Genomic DNA, 14,214 nt, shown 5'->3' on the forward strand with positions numbered 1-14,214 from the left:
CTAGCACAATCATTGCGAAAAAAAAAACAGAAACAAAATCATAATTCAGATTATATCATTGGATCAAATTGCCGCCATAAATTCATTTTCCGAAATATAAATTCATCATATTGGTCATGTATTTATGCTGTGCACTTCTCAAATACGTGTAATGGTACATAGTCGCCTGCTGGTTCAAAACTTGATCATCTTTTCCAACGACAGGACTGAAATTCGAACTAGCTGGCACAAAATTTCCATTAGAACCCTGAAAATTTGCCGTCTCTTCGGTTTGGATTTTGACATCGGACACTTCTCGTGTTTTCTCAATGTCAGTTTGACTAATTGCATTTTTAGAGTCGACTTTTTCTGATGGAGGCTTAAAGAAATTTTTCATTTGTAGTTTTTTAACCGGGACTTTTTCAACTAATTGCCACTCTGGCCGATCTTTAAACTCTCCAGTTTCATTGAAGTGAGAAAAATGTTCAGAGAAGCTATCAAAAGTGAATTCATCAACGTTCAATTTGACTTTTTTGACTGAACTGGTAAACATTGAGTTGTACATTCGAACAAGGTCATCCATTTCTGTGAAAAGATCTTTTGGAATTGTCAAATTCTGCTCGTTCACCTCAGCTTCGGGTGTACTTTTTTTCGTTATATGTGAATCATTTTGATTCGAAATTCCGCTTCTTTGTTTGGTTTTTGCCAAGTTTTCTGTATTTTCATCAGATATATCATTTTGATCTTCGATATCGAAGGTGAATCTTTTAAACTTCGTCGTCAATTGAGCTTCAAATTCCGAAGTCTCATCAGCTATTAAAGTCGAAGGCAACTTAACCGAATCATCAACAAGCATAATATTGTCCAAGTTACATCGCCTTGCAATCGAGCGCACTTTCTGAAACTCTTCTTTATTCGAACAAAGCGTGAAGGCTGCCCCTTTGTCCCCAAATCTACCTGCTCTGCCAACCCTATGTATGTACGTTTTCCAATCATGCGGAATATCCACGTTTATTACAAGGTCTACATGTTCAAGGTCGATGCCTCGTGAGATCAAATCGGTACATATGAACACTCTTATTTCGTAACTCTTCATTTTGCGCATGTTTTCGATTCGCTCGTTTTGAGTCTGAGATCCGGCGATGAATGAAACTGCCCAGCCTAAAAAAGAAGTCTTCTTGTTTAGAAAAACCACAAAGCCCAAATGCAACAACCAGTAAACACCAAGAGCGCAATAAGCTACTACTAGTCATCAGTGACTCATATTCTTTATCTTTGAATTACCCCTTTGAGCAATGAATCGATTCGCGTTTAGCTAACCTTTGCTTTTCAAAATGTGACTCATTTCTTCAGCATGTGCATGTAGATTACAAAACACCAGACACTGGTTGAATGCAACCACTTTCAGCAAATCATCTATCGCTTTGCTTTTCTCCATAAAAACCGCCACTGCTTTATCCTTCTCCTTTGAATCTTCCTTTCTCTCTACGTAGAGCACAAGTTGTTTCACACTTAGCAAGGCCATTGAGTCGGTGTCCAGGCGTACATACATGGGATCCCGCATGTAGTTCTGCAGGAACTTGGCCAGCTGTTCTGGATACGTGGCAGAGAGGGCCATCATCTGCTTCCGTTCCGGCAACACTGAGCAGATCCAGTTCACTATTTTCTCGAATTTGTCATCTAAACACAATACCGTTATAGCCAATACAATACGTTGATGTTTTATTTGAGTTTTGATACTTAACCAACCGTTTTAAAGACTTGTTGTTCCGACCAGACCACAAGTTTTTTTTAATTTGAGATTTTTTTGTGAAAATCATCCCCCCACACGCCATATTAAGTACAACGCGATAAATTTCGCTTCTTGTAACATCAATTTGGCAAATAAGCTTCCTTTAACCAATTTGAAACAATTTTTAAGACTGATCAAATCTCCGCTTACGCGTGAATAGCGCGAAATATATGGTGCGTTAATTGTCCCAAATTAGCCAAAATGGCAATTTTTAAACCCCGTTTTTTTTTTTACAAAAAAATGATCACAAATGAAATATCTTTCCAAATTAAAGCTCAGGACAACAATACTTTTCGAATGATATCAAAAAAAAGTCCCGTCAAAAATTGCTAGTTGAAAATCCCAAATTTGTCTGAAAAAAAACCAAACCGATCACAAATATTCTATAACTTTCGTTACAAAAGTCGGAACAATACTAGTCTGTGATAAAATCCTTAGCATTGGCTGTACTTAATAGCTAGTTATTGATCAAAAAGAACAATTTCAAAATGAACACATTTTATCGCAACAAAATTTGCGACTGAGGTTGAAAAAAAAAAACGATAGTTCATACTATAACACAAGCATTGCTTGTGTAAAAATCAATTTTGAGACCAGGAGTATCACGATGTGACATCTGCTCACAGTGGCCTGTAATTTAACTAACACTATCCACCAATAAGACAGCAAAAATGTTCCGGATTTAATTCACCGAGATGACGATTAGGAGCGTTACTCACATTTGAGGAGAAAACTACTTCATGCTCTTTCAATCAAATCTTTTTCTCAGATTTGGCTGGGTAATTTTCTAAAAAAAGTGAAAAAGATGCAAAGACGATCAAAAAATTGACTTTTGCTACATCCATTAATTTTTCCTTACTAAAGCATGGGAAAAACCTCTTACACAGAGAAAATTTCCATCCCCTGATTTTTATATTGAACCATTAATATCAGATTTAGCTTATAGTTTTCAAGAAAAGCTATGAAATTTCTAAAAAAAAATGTAAATTTTTCCATAAAAGGATTTTCCCGAAGTCCATATCGTCTTTTCTACAAAAAAAAATAGGGAGAAACATATTACACAGGGAAAATCTAAGTACCATATTAGTGTGAATGAATTATCGACCTCAGAATCAGCAGGTTCGTTTTTCAAAAAAAAACAGCTTACAAAAAAATGGCAAAATTGGACATTTTCTAAGGCCATACTTTATTGAAAACGCAAGGCATAGCTGCTTGCGCAAGACTTGAAAGATTCACATAACTGTTTTTTTCTTTCGGTTAGCCCATAATCTCCGATGTGTCAGGTCAGTTTTTGTGAAGTTTTGAAAATTATATACAAAATTATACAAAGTTTGCTTGGGCCATAACTTTCTTCTACAAAACATAGGAAAAAACCGTTTGAGAGGGTGAGATCCCCATGATTTGTTCGTTAAACCTTCATCTCAGATTTGTGCATTTAATAATTGAGAAATGAAAAAATTCAAAACAAATTATTCAAAAAATCCCCCTAGTGAAACTTTCGAAGGCCATAGAACGTGAGGTAAAATGAAAAGAGACTACCGACCCGTGCAGACACGTAGAAGAGAAGCCTATTTGTTTCCACTGGTACCATTTTTTTGAAAAACGGTAGTAGTTTTTGAGGAAATTTATAAAATCTGCGGAAAGTCGCAGAAAAGCAAAGAACCAATTCCATGCATTTTGATAACACCTGTTTTTTCAAACAAGACCTCACGCCAGTCAAAAATAAAGCAACAACATATGCTATTAAATTTCCTATGCTTGAAAAGGCTTGAATATGAAATTGGTTATGAATATGTAAATTGAAATATACCAAAACTGCCACCAAATGAGCATTTTTATTGCGACTTACATTAGAAAAAAATTCTTCGCAATAATACACTACGCATCGCTAACTGAAAAACAACAAAAGAATTTTTTCTTTTTTTTTAATGTAATTTTTAATTATAAAACTCAAAGTAGTCGGAACATTCCGTGTTACTTGCACATCGTCCGGCTGTTATTTTTGGATCTAGTTATATTTAATTGAATGAACCGTGAGTCATATGGAGCTCTCAAACTATCCTCCAAATGTAAGAAATCGAAAAAAAATGTTTTATAAACCTTTCCGAAACATTTCTCTGTGCAAAATTTCGACACAGAAGCGAAGCATAGCATTGCAACACATTTGATATCACACATAGCATTGCAAGCTGCCAGATGGAAGCCATTAAAACATAAAATAAATTATAAAAAATGTCGAAAAAAAACTACACTCTACGAGCGTGTCTCGGAAGACATTCAATTGAGGAAAAAAGTGGCATAACTCCCAGCTTTAAAGCAGCACAGAGACAAACTTACCGAGCAGTAACAGGCAGCCAATACTTAGATAGCGTTGTAGCATAGGACTATGGACGAGACGAAATCACCGTACAAGACCGAAATAAACCAACACAATGCCGCCTAGAGTCCGCGAGGCTACTACAACAACAACAAATAACAAGAAACCTTTTTAATGTTAGATACGTCATTAAAATACGGTAAGAACTCCCGAGCCTTCAAACAAAATCCGAGCTTTGGACTGTATGCCGACTAAAGATAAGCAGACAAACCATAGTCAAAATATTTCAAAAAACATTTCATGAAAAATATCCTTCAGGTATTACTTCTGCTGTCCCTCGAAATTTTGAACCTAGTAAAAGCTTGTATTCCTCTGAAATTCGAGTCTTCAATCTACATAAGATAAAAAACGAGCTTAAGAATGAAAAAATATTGATCGAATCACGAGGGAAAAGGCCTCAATTTGATATATCTGGAATCTGGAACCTGATTTTGCATAGAATAATAATTAAGAAAAACCAAAACACCCAAATACAAGTTCCTCACCGCTGCTCACAAAAATTTAAAGCGTCTTGTCAGCTAACTTTATTTATGATGCGGAATATTAATTACAACAAGTGACCAATAATGCAGCTTAGCTCATCACTATTATCATGTATGGTTATTATTCTTCAGCAGACCATGGGTTCCTCAATTAACCATGGTCTGCTTTAGTGGGGACAATTCCCATGGATCCTCAAATGTAAAGAGTTAAAATAATTGCCAAATACCTCATCTGTAAACATTGATGTAATTTTCAAACATTCTAGTGACATATTCGAGTAGTTCTCTAACTGTGAAGTGCGCTCTGATCGGATCATCATCAAATTTCAACTTACCGAGTAGTTTATCTGCCTCGTCTAACACGAACATTTTCAAGCCACTCAAGTCCAACTTCCTCTCTTCTATCAACTGCTTCACCCTCCCCGGAGTGCCCACCACAATCTGACACCTCTTCACCTGCAGTGTAGGCATAAATGTATTATTTAATGAAAAATTTCTCCAAGCTTTACACCATCATAATGCAATAAAATTCGTCCTTTTTTCAAATCTATTCGTTTTCAATATATCGCACATAGATAAACAATAATAGTTTTCAAAAAAGGCTTCTATCAGCGGAAGCATAGATTGATATCATAATTAACGTTTGCAATTTATACGATAATGACGTTTAAACGCCATTTAAGTTGTGTTAGTTTTCAGTCAAAGACAATATGACACCTGGTTGATGTCCTCTTTGAGGGACAGTCCTCCGATGAAGCTGCGACACTTCACTTCACTCAAGTCTCTTCCGATTGAGTTGATGACTTCTTGGATCTGGATGGCAATCTCGCGTGTGGGTGCCAGCACTATTACCTTAATCACATTCAGGTGACGATAGACTGATCGCAGTGTTGAAAAATAACCTAACTCAGAGAAAAAACTGTTGAAACTCAGCATTGAGAATAAGTTAATACTAGTCAATTCTGAATAAAATTTATAAATTAAGAATACAATAAATCTTAACTTCCATCGACTGCTCAATATGGAAAAAAAAGAAATATTAAGATTTTATTCGGTTCTCTGAAAAAAATAAATTTTTTCGGAGTCCGAATCACACTTTTTTTATAAGTTTTTTGGGGTATATTAAATCGTACTAAACGAAACAAAAAATTCTCACGTTGTGAAGTGATCGTGATAACAATCTTAATTTTTTGAGCTGTGAAATCAAATACCGATACTAGCTAATAAAATTTCAAGCAACAATGCATAACTTGGGACACTGTAATTTAAATAACAAAAAGTAAAAAAAAAATATTTTTCATTTCAAAAATGATCAGTTAAATAAAATTATAAATTAAGAGCCTGAAATGTTATTGTCCAAAATTGAACAAAAACGCCCAGCTGCAGTGCAAGTAGCACAAAACTTTCCCATCAAACTGATTGGAGAAAAAAAAATCAAAATGAAAGAAACAATAGTAACTCCGTTTTCTGAAGCAAATAACTTTTTAAAAAATCGATGATATTTTTGGAAAACAATTTTTTTGTAATTTTCTTATTATAGTGGGAAAAATTGTTTTCTACCCTAATCTGCTACAATAACATCGTGAATTTTAATAAATCTGCTTAAATCTAAAGATAAGATCTGTTTACAAAAAAAAAACAACTCTAAAAGAAGAAAAACATACTTTTTGAAGTTTTTCATGAAACTTGAAACTTTTCTTTGAAAATTTTCTTCTTTTCTTTACGTTTTTCAAACTAGTTTTTCTGACGTGCAGAAAGCAGCCAAGTGATTTGGTGGACTGTACCCTTAAGTAAATTTTTTTTTCCAGTTTCGCCTTTTTGTTCACTAAACAGGTAGAGACGCTTTGTTAGCCCATAATGTCGTACTCTTTCTATCCCATATATCCCATAATGTCGTACTCTTTCCTCTTTTGATCTCAGATTTCTCATGTTAGACACTTTAAAGAATCTTTTTGGGAAAATAAGGTAGAAAAAAACTGATGATTATTAATATTCACCATATAAGGGCAGACACTTTCTCGGATTTTTTTAAAATTATATTTGAAATTGTGACAAATATATAATTGCGGAAATAAATTCTTTCCTTCTTATTTCTTTCTTCGACAAAAAAACGTCTTCAGAAAAAAACTGAAGAAGATATGTCGGAAAAAAATCCAAAATTAATAAAAGAAAAATCTGAAATGCAAAAACGAATTTTTGCTTGAATTTAAAGAAATTTGAAAGATAAAACATAGCCATCAGACAGTTGGAAAAGAGTCAAGGAACGCAAGTAAACAGAAAATAATAATCTATTTTTTTTGAAAAAATCCTACCCTTCGAACTTCAAAGAAGCTCTTCAAATTTCCAGACCATATTGTACTTGACACTTTTTTGATGAAACTAAACCAGTTTGACAAAACTGGATCAATAGATGAAGTTCTTATTTCGCTGAGAAACTCGATAATTAAATTCCACTTTCGAAACTAGAAGTAGATCACACTTTTCGTGACCTTTATACTTTCGCTGTTCGATAGTGCAGTTTGCCTTCCTTTCAACAATGGAAAAGGACTGAATTTAAAAAGAAACCAAAATTAGAACCGCAAAAATATATTTTTGAGCCTGAACAAATTTTGAGACTTTTCCTGAAAAAAATCAACGCGACCTATATAAGAGTCAAAACTACGTTCATCTCCCAAATTATAGACGCATTGTATTAAGTCAACATAGGGACTACTTAAAGACTTCTTCTTACCACAAGGAACACCAATTAAATTATGCACAGATAATCAATTTACCAATGGTCGGTTTGCTGTGTTCAATAACAAAAAATTTTAGGCGCTTTCGGAAAAAATCAAAAAACACAGAAAAAAAACTGAAAAACAACAAAAAACTTTTGTTACGTTTTCAAGAAAATTGAAAGATTAAAAAAAACGGTCAGTTCTCCAAAATTGTAGTGGTACTGTATCAAGTCAACATGGGGACTTTTTAAACATGAACCACGTGAAACGCCAATTAAATAATGCACAGATTATCAATTTACCAATAGCCGGTTTGCTGTGTTTAATAACTAAAAACTTTACGCGCTTTCGGGAAAAAAAATCAAAAATCAGTAATAAATTCTGAAAAACAACAAAAAAGAACATTTGTTACGTTTTCAAGAACTTTGAAAGAATTAAAAAATGGTGAGTCCTCCATAATTTTAGTGGTATTTTAACAAGTCAACATAGGGAATTCTTAAACATGTGTCACAAAAAACGCCAATTCAATAATGTATGGATTATAAATTTACCTATCATCGTTTGACTTGTTCAATAGGAATGTTTTTAAGCCATGTCGAAAAACGCTACTGGAAAAAGCGCATTTCCTTTAGATGTTAGGTTTAGTAAAAAAAACTTGCTAAATTGTTGTTTATTAGTTTCTCCGCCATCATACCTGTGGTGATTTGATTTCCGCATCAACGGTTTCAAACGCTGCAACAGCAAACACACAAGTCTTCCCAGTACCCGCTTTAGCCTGAACAATCAAATCAGCTCCATACCTCGCCAATGGAATAGCCTTAGCCTGAATCGGCGATGGTTTCTCAAAGCCCGCTTTATTCAGTGCCGCTACGAGAGAATCCGAGAGACCAAGTCGGTTGAATGAGTCACAGTCTTCGTCAGCCGAGGTGACATCCTTAGAGCGGAATCTGTTTTTAGAGTTCAAACCCACCACATTGCTGTCTCTATTTACTTTATCCGGCATTGTCCACTCAATTAATCGCTTACAGTGAAATTATCATATTCACTTCTGAAAGCGAAATCCTTTTCAGAGATGTCAAACTGATTGAAATCTTGTTCTTACCAGTTTTCAGCCAACCGAATAGAAACTATTAGGTTGGAATTATTTAGTTGCCTTTTTGATTTCATTAAATCCGACAAATCAAGAAAAGTTTCATTATCTGATTATTCCTGCGGAGAAATCTATGTGTAGTTGATTGAAAGATCTCGGGAACAAAATAATTTTGCAATATCTTCAATTAATAATTTGCATATCTAAATTTAAAACAATCTAACCAAAACAACAAAATAGATTCTCAAATAAATGAATACACCACTTTTCAGTTTCATTTCACTTCAAATGATGTGAATAATTCTCTCCAGGCGTTTCTTTGTGTCCTCCTGTTGAAGCTGTTCAACAGTCAACAGCGACAGGCCAAGTTGCGTTTCCCTCGAAACCGGCTGAGCCATCTCTCTCAGAAACTTCTTACTCAGATGAACCGCTTCTTCTATGCTCAAATTGATAGTGCTGTCTTTGAAATGCTCTTGAATCCACTTCGGTAATTTACCTCTTTTGTCTGCTCTCGTGAACCTCTTGTCGGCAAAAATCATAATTCCGTAGTCTGTTTTTCCCCGCAACGCCCTTCCGACGCACTGCGCAGCGTGTCGCATTGCATCGAAAGTGAGAAACTCGTTTTCTTTAATATTAAAATTTTCTCTGAGAAACTCTAAACGCGCCTTTAGAATCCGACTTTGGGTATATACGTAAGGTATTCCGAACATAATTACACATCGACCTAAATGATCGGTGAAATCAATTCCTTCTGAGACTTTTCCACGAGCTACGCAGAGCAACACGGCGCCTCTGCCGTTTGCACAAGCTTTGTGGTAATTCGTCAATGCCATGCTCGTTTCAACCGCATCCTGAGTTTCGATGAATATCAGTTTATGTCTCTGGACATTATCGAGGATTCCTTGCGGTGATATATTACACTAGGAGTACTTTTTCCACCTTATTTTGAATTTAAGATGAGGCAATTAAGTTAAAAAAATAGTAAGTATTCTTAGCAGGGGCGGATTTAAGGGAGGGACGCCTTCTTTTCTCAAGGATTTTACCCCCTCACCATCACCGCCCACAGGACGCCCTTTGGAACTATTTTACGGGATCCATTTTCGGCCGATCAACCCTGAAATTTTTCAAAAAGTGCGAATAGATACTAGATTTGAGAGCGAGCAAGCGCATATTTTGGTCAGAAACGTTCCAAAATGAGCCGAAAAATGTTTTTTTTTGCCCTGCTTTTACTACAAAAATTTACCAGCGAAGAGAACTTGGAAACTCAATTTGGTTAACCAAAAAAGGTCATGGAAATTTTCAGATATATTTGAAAATCCCCTTTCCTTCGAGAAAATCTTAAATCCGCCCGTGATTTTTAGTATTTACTTCAATTATCTTCCTTTTTGCCTGCTACTCATAGTATCAGTGGTCATCTAATTATTTTTTCAACTACATCCTTCCAATATTTCAGTCGAGCATTTGAAAAGAAAGAGTAGCTTCTACTGTAATATTGCACCCACCTTGGTTGTACCAATTGGATATAACTGTCTCCATGTAAGAGTAACTGGTGAAGAAACATACCATACCATCTGGCACTATTGAGGCCATATCAACCAACAGACAGCCATAATTTCTAATCACGCTAGCATCCTCGCGTGCCTCGAACTTAGAAGACATAATACCCTGATCGTTTCCTTTACTCACAATCAAAGGCGCAATACACTCCCTTGCTAAACTCATAGTTAGTGAAGCCATAATGCACGGTCGGAAGTTGAGAATTTTCGGGTACATTTCAATCGGAGACAATGTGCCTGAGGTTATTATGACAGATTGAAAAGCGTTGAAAACAGGTTTGATAGAAAGAGAAGCATCCATGCAACTAAAGTAGAGAATTGGATTCGAAATAGTGGGCGTTCGGTCATCGAAAGGCTCAATGACAATCACAAACCCATTGCAGTATGTGCTCAAAAGGGTTGCAAAACGACAAATGGATGAAATAGCCGAAAAGTCTTGAATATTTGTCAGTTCTAAAGTACTCATCATTGACTTAAGTCTCGTCGCACAGAACTTAAGAGGCTTTTTATCAATGCAAACGGAATCATAACAATCTTTCAGAAAAACTGAAGGTGTTTCAACCACAACATGATTAACTCTCATCCTAGTTTTGATGTACTCTACAAATCGTTTCAAGAACTTCACAAAATGCTCTGCACTTCGAATCGTCCCAGGAACTGCTTCCTGCAAAACATCATCAGGTAATACTGGATTCGCTAAGACGATATCTGTTTCCCTCGCAACATTAGCAAGTCTCAAACCTTCAACTAAGGCCTGGTACTCATTTTTCAACTTTTGCTGGTCAACAGCTTTGATTCGATTGACTTCATTAGTCAGTGAGGTAATGTTTTGTATACTTCTATCTATGAGCCGCGAATTGATACTACAACTCATCGATTCAATGCACACCGAGTCAATATTATGTGCCTCGTCGAAAATAACAACCGCGTTTTTAGTCAAATCTTTCGAGATGATATCAGCGATTTTGGGATCCAGTAAATAATGGTAGCTATAAACTATCAAGTTTGCTCTTCCCAAGGCATTGCGAGCTAGAAAATAAGGACAGAAACCTTTGCGACGACCGTAGTCTTTCAAATCATCAAGATCATACACTCCTGTAGGTAAGGGATACTCTTTACCAACGGCGCTAAACTTCTCGTAAAATTGACAAACCGGAACAGACTGATCGTTCTGCGCTTTGTCTCTGACGAAAGGAGCCGTTAGAGAAAAACATTTCGAGTTCACAATTTCTCCTTCTCTGTAATGATTCACTTCTGGATTAATGCATAGATTTTTTCTTGAACTCAAAGCCAAAGCCACAACATTAGACTCTTCGTTCGTTTCTTTGAGATATAAATTCATATACCGTTTCATTTCGGACAACACCTTTTCAATTTCTGGCACTGTTCTGGAGCAGTAGATGACTTTTGAAATGATGCCAGGATATTGGCGATGGTAGGCTAGAACAAGGGAGAGAAGCGAGACAGTTTTCCCTGTTCCAGAGGGCATTTCCAGAAGACAGTGGCCTTTGGCGTCCAGAGTTCGTTTGAGTTCCTGCATGTAAGAGAACTGCTCAGGGTAGATGTAGTCATAAGGAAAGAATACGAGCAAGCCATCGACATTAACTTTCATTCTAGAAATGAAAGACACCATTAGTGATGATTGGTTTCAAAAAATTCGTTTGGTTCGTAATGAATATAAAAAATATACACAGATGCGAATATGAAAAATAGGCATAAAAACTCTTGAAAAATAAAGACAGAAGCAATAAAAAAGTGCAGAAGGGATCTTCGTTTGCAATAAAATGCAAAAAAAAAAAAAGCTTTGAACAATGAAAAAATTTTCCCCATACAGTTCGAACATCCGATCTAGATTTAGAGTTTAATGTCTTGACAGTTGCTTTATATGCTTTTACTGTCTTTCAAACTCCAGGCACCAATAAAGCCGACAAACACATGCGGATATAACACATGACCAGTACACATATTTTGAAAATGAGCATTTTTATTGAGTAATAATTTATGCGAATCAGGTTTAAAAAAGGAGAGCAAGTTGCACTGCAAGTAGCCCAGAATGCTCCGACCGCAGTTTTAAGATAAACTTCCTTTTATCAAAATTAGGTTAGTTTTGTTTGTGCGTGGTGTGAGGGAGAGGATCTAAGAGAACGCTAAGATCACTAGCACTGGCCTTAGTTTACAACAGATGAACTTCAAAAATGAATGACAAAACAGACAGAGAAGGAAGTGCTACATGAAACTTCAATAACTAGTTTTCTTTTTGAGTTGTTCATAGCTTAACATAATTTTCAAGCAATATAATTTACTTGCTAATTAGGGCAAAACAAATGACCGAATACCGAGAAAAATTTTGAAAAAAAAAATTTCATGCCGATGAAATCACGATTGAAAGAGCTCACTATGATATATTACTCAACCCAAAATGATGAAAAACTAAAACACCTAAAGACAAAGTTCATCCTAACTTCCAGTGGTCGGAACAATAAAACAAGCATCTGCTTGTGTAAATAGAAAACTAAAACCTACGAAAATTCGTCCAAAAAGTCATTAAAAATTTTTATAAAAGTAAACTAATATTTAAACCTATTTTTAATTTTTTTTTTAAAATTAAGGTGCCCTCTGGTTCAATTAGGGAAACAGAGGCGAAGCCGAGCTTCTCAACGCTAGCGATAAAAAATAAAAATAACAGTGCAAGCTGGCAGACAGGAAAAAAACCGACAGCTAGTTAGGCGACTTATGAAATATCAAAAATAATTATCGCGCGGCAACTGAGGTGACGAATCTTGATTTCTCGTATAACCGAAAATTAAATTGATGTCATGAAAAACTTTGAACCCAAAAATCTTAAGGGCCCAAGAGCACAGATATTTGAATTCATTATGAACCAAGACAAAAGTGATTCTGTTGAACAAGTTGTTAACCCGAAAAACGTCTATATTCCGATTTGATAACGGTTGCATAATTGAAAAATAAGCTGGCCAAAGAGTTTTTCACACGCCAATTGTCTGATGCGGTCAATTGATATACCATATCAAAGCTATTTCAGTTGTGATTCAAACTACAATAAAAACATATTCCATACTTATCGGTGTTGTGACTAAGAGGCTCCAAAAATTCGTTTTATGGGGCAAAGCATGAACAAATTTGACTTTTTCCACCGAAATAAGCTTAAATTACTTAGGCAAACCGTTATTTCTCCATGCAACATTTTTTCCTCGTCCTAATAAAAAACAGTTAAAAGTGTGTAGTTTACCGATATTTTTTCACAGGCATGACAGTAATATAGATAACTACAGTAAATTAGATTGAGTATCATTAGTAAAAAGAAAACAATTAATTTTTTCTTAAACAATTTTTTTTTGCTATGTTTACCATACCGTTGGTGTCTGAATATGTAGAAAATCAACAGAGCGGACCGGTATTTATCGCAACAGCCAAATTCTGTAAAACATTTTCACTTCGTCCTCCTAATCACCAATAAAGCTTTCTGATGTAATACCGCACTTGACTCACGAATCACTTTTTTGTGGTACGTAATATCCGACGGATAAAACACATACTCTGCCACAGTTACTTCCCAATTTTCAGTGTGTGCGTCACAATAAGAGCTTAAAGTTTACCAGTAAGCCACGCTTGATGTCAACTTACTTTAAATGAATGTAAAAATTCATATGCAAATATATATATGTCAGATAACTTCATCAGATTTTTTTTAAGTAATTTCTTGGGTTACAAAATTTTTGGCTTCAAAAATCGCTTGATTCAATTTAGCTCTTCAAAAAACCTTAAGAGACAGAGGTGACAAGGAGCTTCTTGAAAATTACGATACCACGCAAACATAGCATTTTGAGCGCAAAGAAAATGAGACGAAAACCACTAAGTCGAAAAAACACTTTCAAAAAATTTAATCTACAAAAATTTGTCTCGAATGATGTTCAGTTTGAAACGCAGAGTCGAAGCGGAGCTTCGCACCACTTGCAATACCAATTAAACAAAGAATGGCGAGCTAGCTGACTAAAATGAAGCGGAAATTTAAAAAAATGTCGAAAAGCCACAATTATAAAATTATGAAAGCCTCGAATATTGTTCAATTTGAGGAGTCACGCATTACAATTGTAGGTGTCTATAAAATTTGAAAATTATTCATTTTTCAATAATTTTTAGCTATAAAGTTTTATCATTTTGTATTTCCGGAGGGTGCCGGGCGTAAAAAAAGTGGTTTCA

General features: G+C 35.4%; 3 protein-coding genes across 3 annotated transcripts in view; all 3 read right to left on the bottom strand.

Moving 5' to 3' along the window:
* LOC134842856 (ethanolamine kinase 2-like) overlaps positions 1-14,214 on the bottom strand; it is a 262,324-nt gene that overhangs the window by 152,269 nt on the left and 95,841 nt on the right. The gene's annotated exons all lie outside the window — the stretch shown is intronic.
* Positions 14-8,391, bottom strand: LOC134841263 (probable ATP-dependent RNA helicase DDX20). The gene is made up of 5 exons (XM_063857126.1): positions 8,042-8,391; positions 5,348-5,482; positions 4,966-5,086; positions 1,300-1,659; positions 14-1,140 (listed from the first exon to the last, which is right to left on the bottom strand). Exons 1-5 carry the CDS (start codon positions 8,348-8,350, stop codon positions 83-85), a joined length of 1,983 nt encoding a protein of 660 aa, XP_063713196.1. The 5' UTR covers positions 8,351-8,391; the 3' UTR covers positions 14-82.
* LOC134842496 (general transcription and DNA repair factor IIH helicase subunit XPD-like) lies at positions 8,625-11,606 on the bottom strand. Its single transcript, XM_063858864.1, has 2 exons — positions 9,940-11,606; positions 8,625-9,338 (listed from the first exon to the last, which is right to left on the bottom strand). Exons 1-2 carry the CDS (start codon positions 11,603-11,605, stop codon positions 8,722-8,724), a joined length of 2,283 nt encoding a protein of 760 aa, XP_063714934.1. The 5' UTR covers position 11,606; the 3' UTR covers positions 8,625-8,721.

This window comes from Symsagittifera roscoffensis, chromosome 3, assembly GCF_963678635.1.
Source record: "Symsagittifera roscoffensis chromosome 3, txSymRosc1.1, whole genome shotgun sequence".
NCBI lineage: Eukaryota > Metazoa > Xenacoelomorpha > Acoela > Convolutidae > Symsagittifera > Symsagittifera roscoffensis.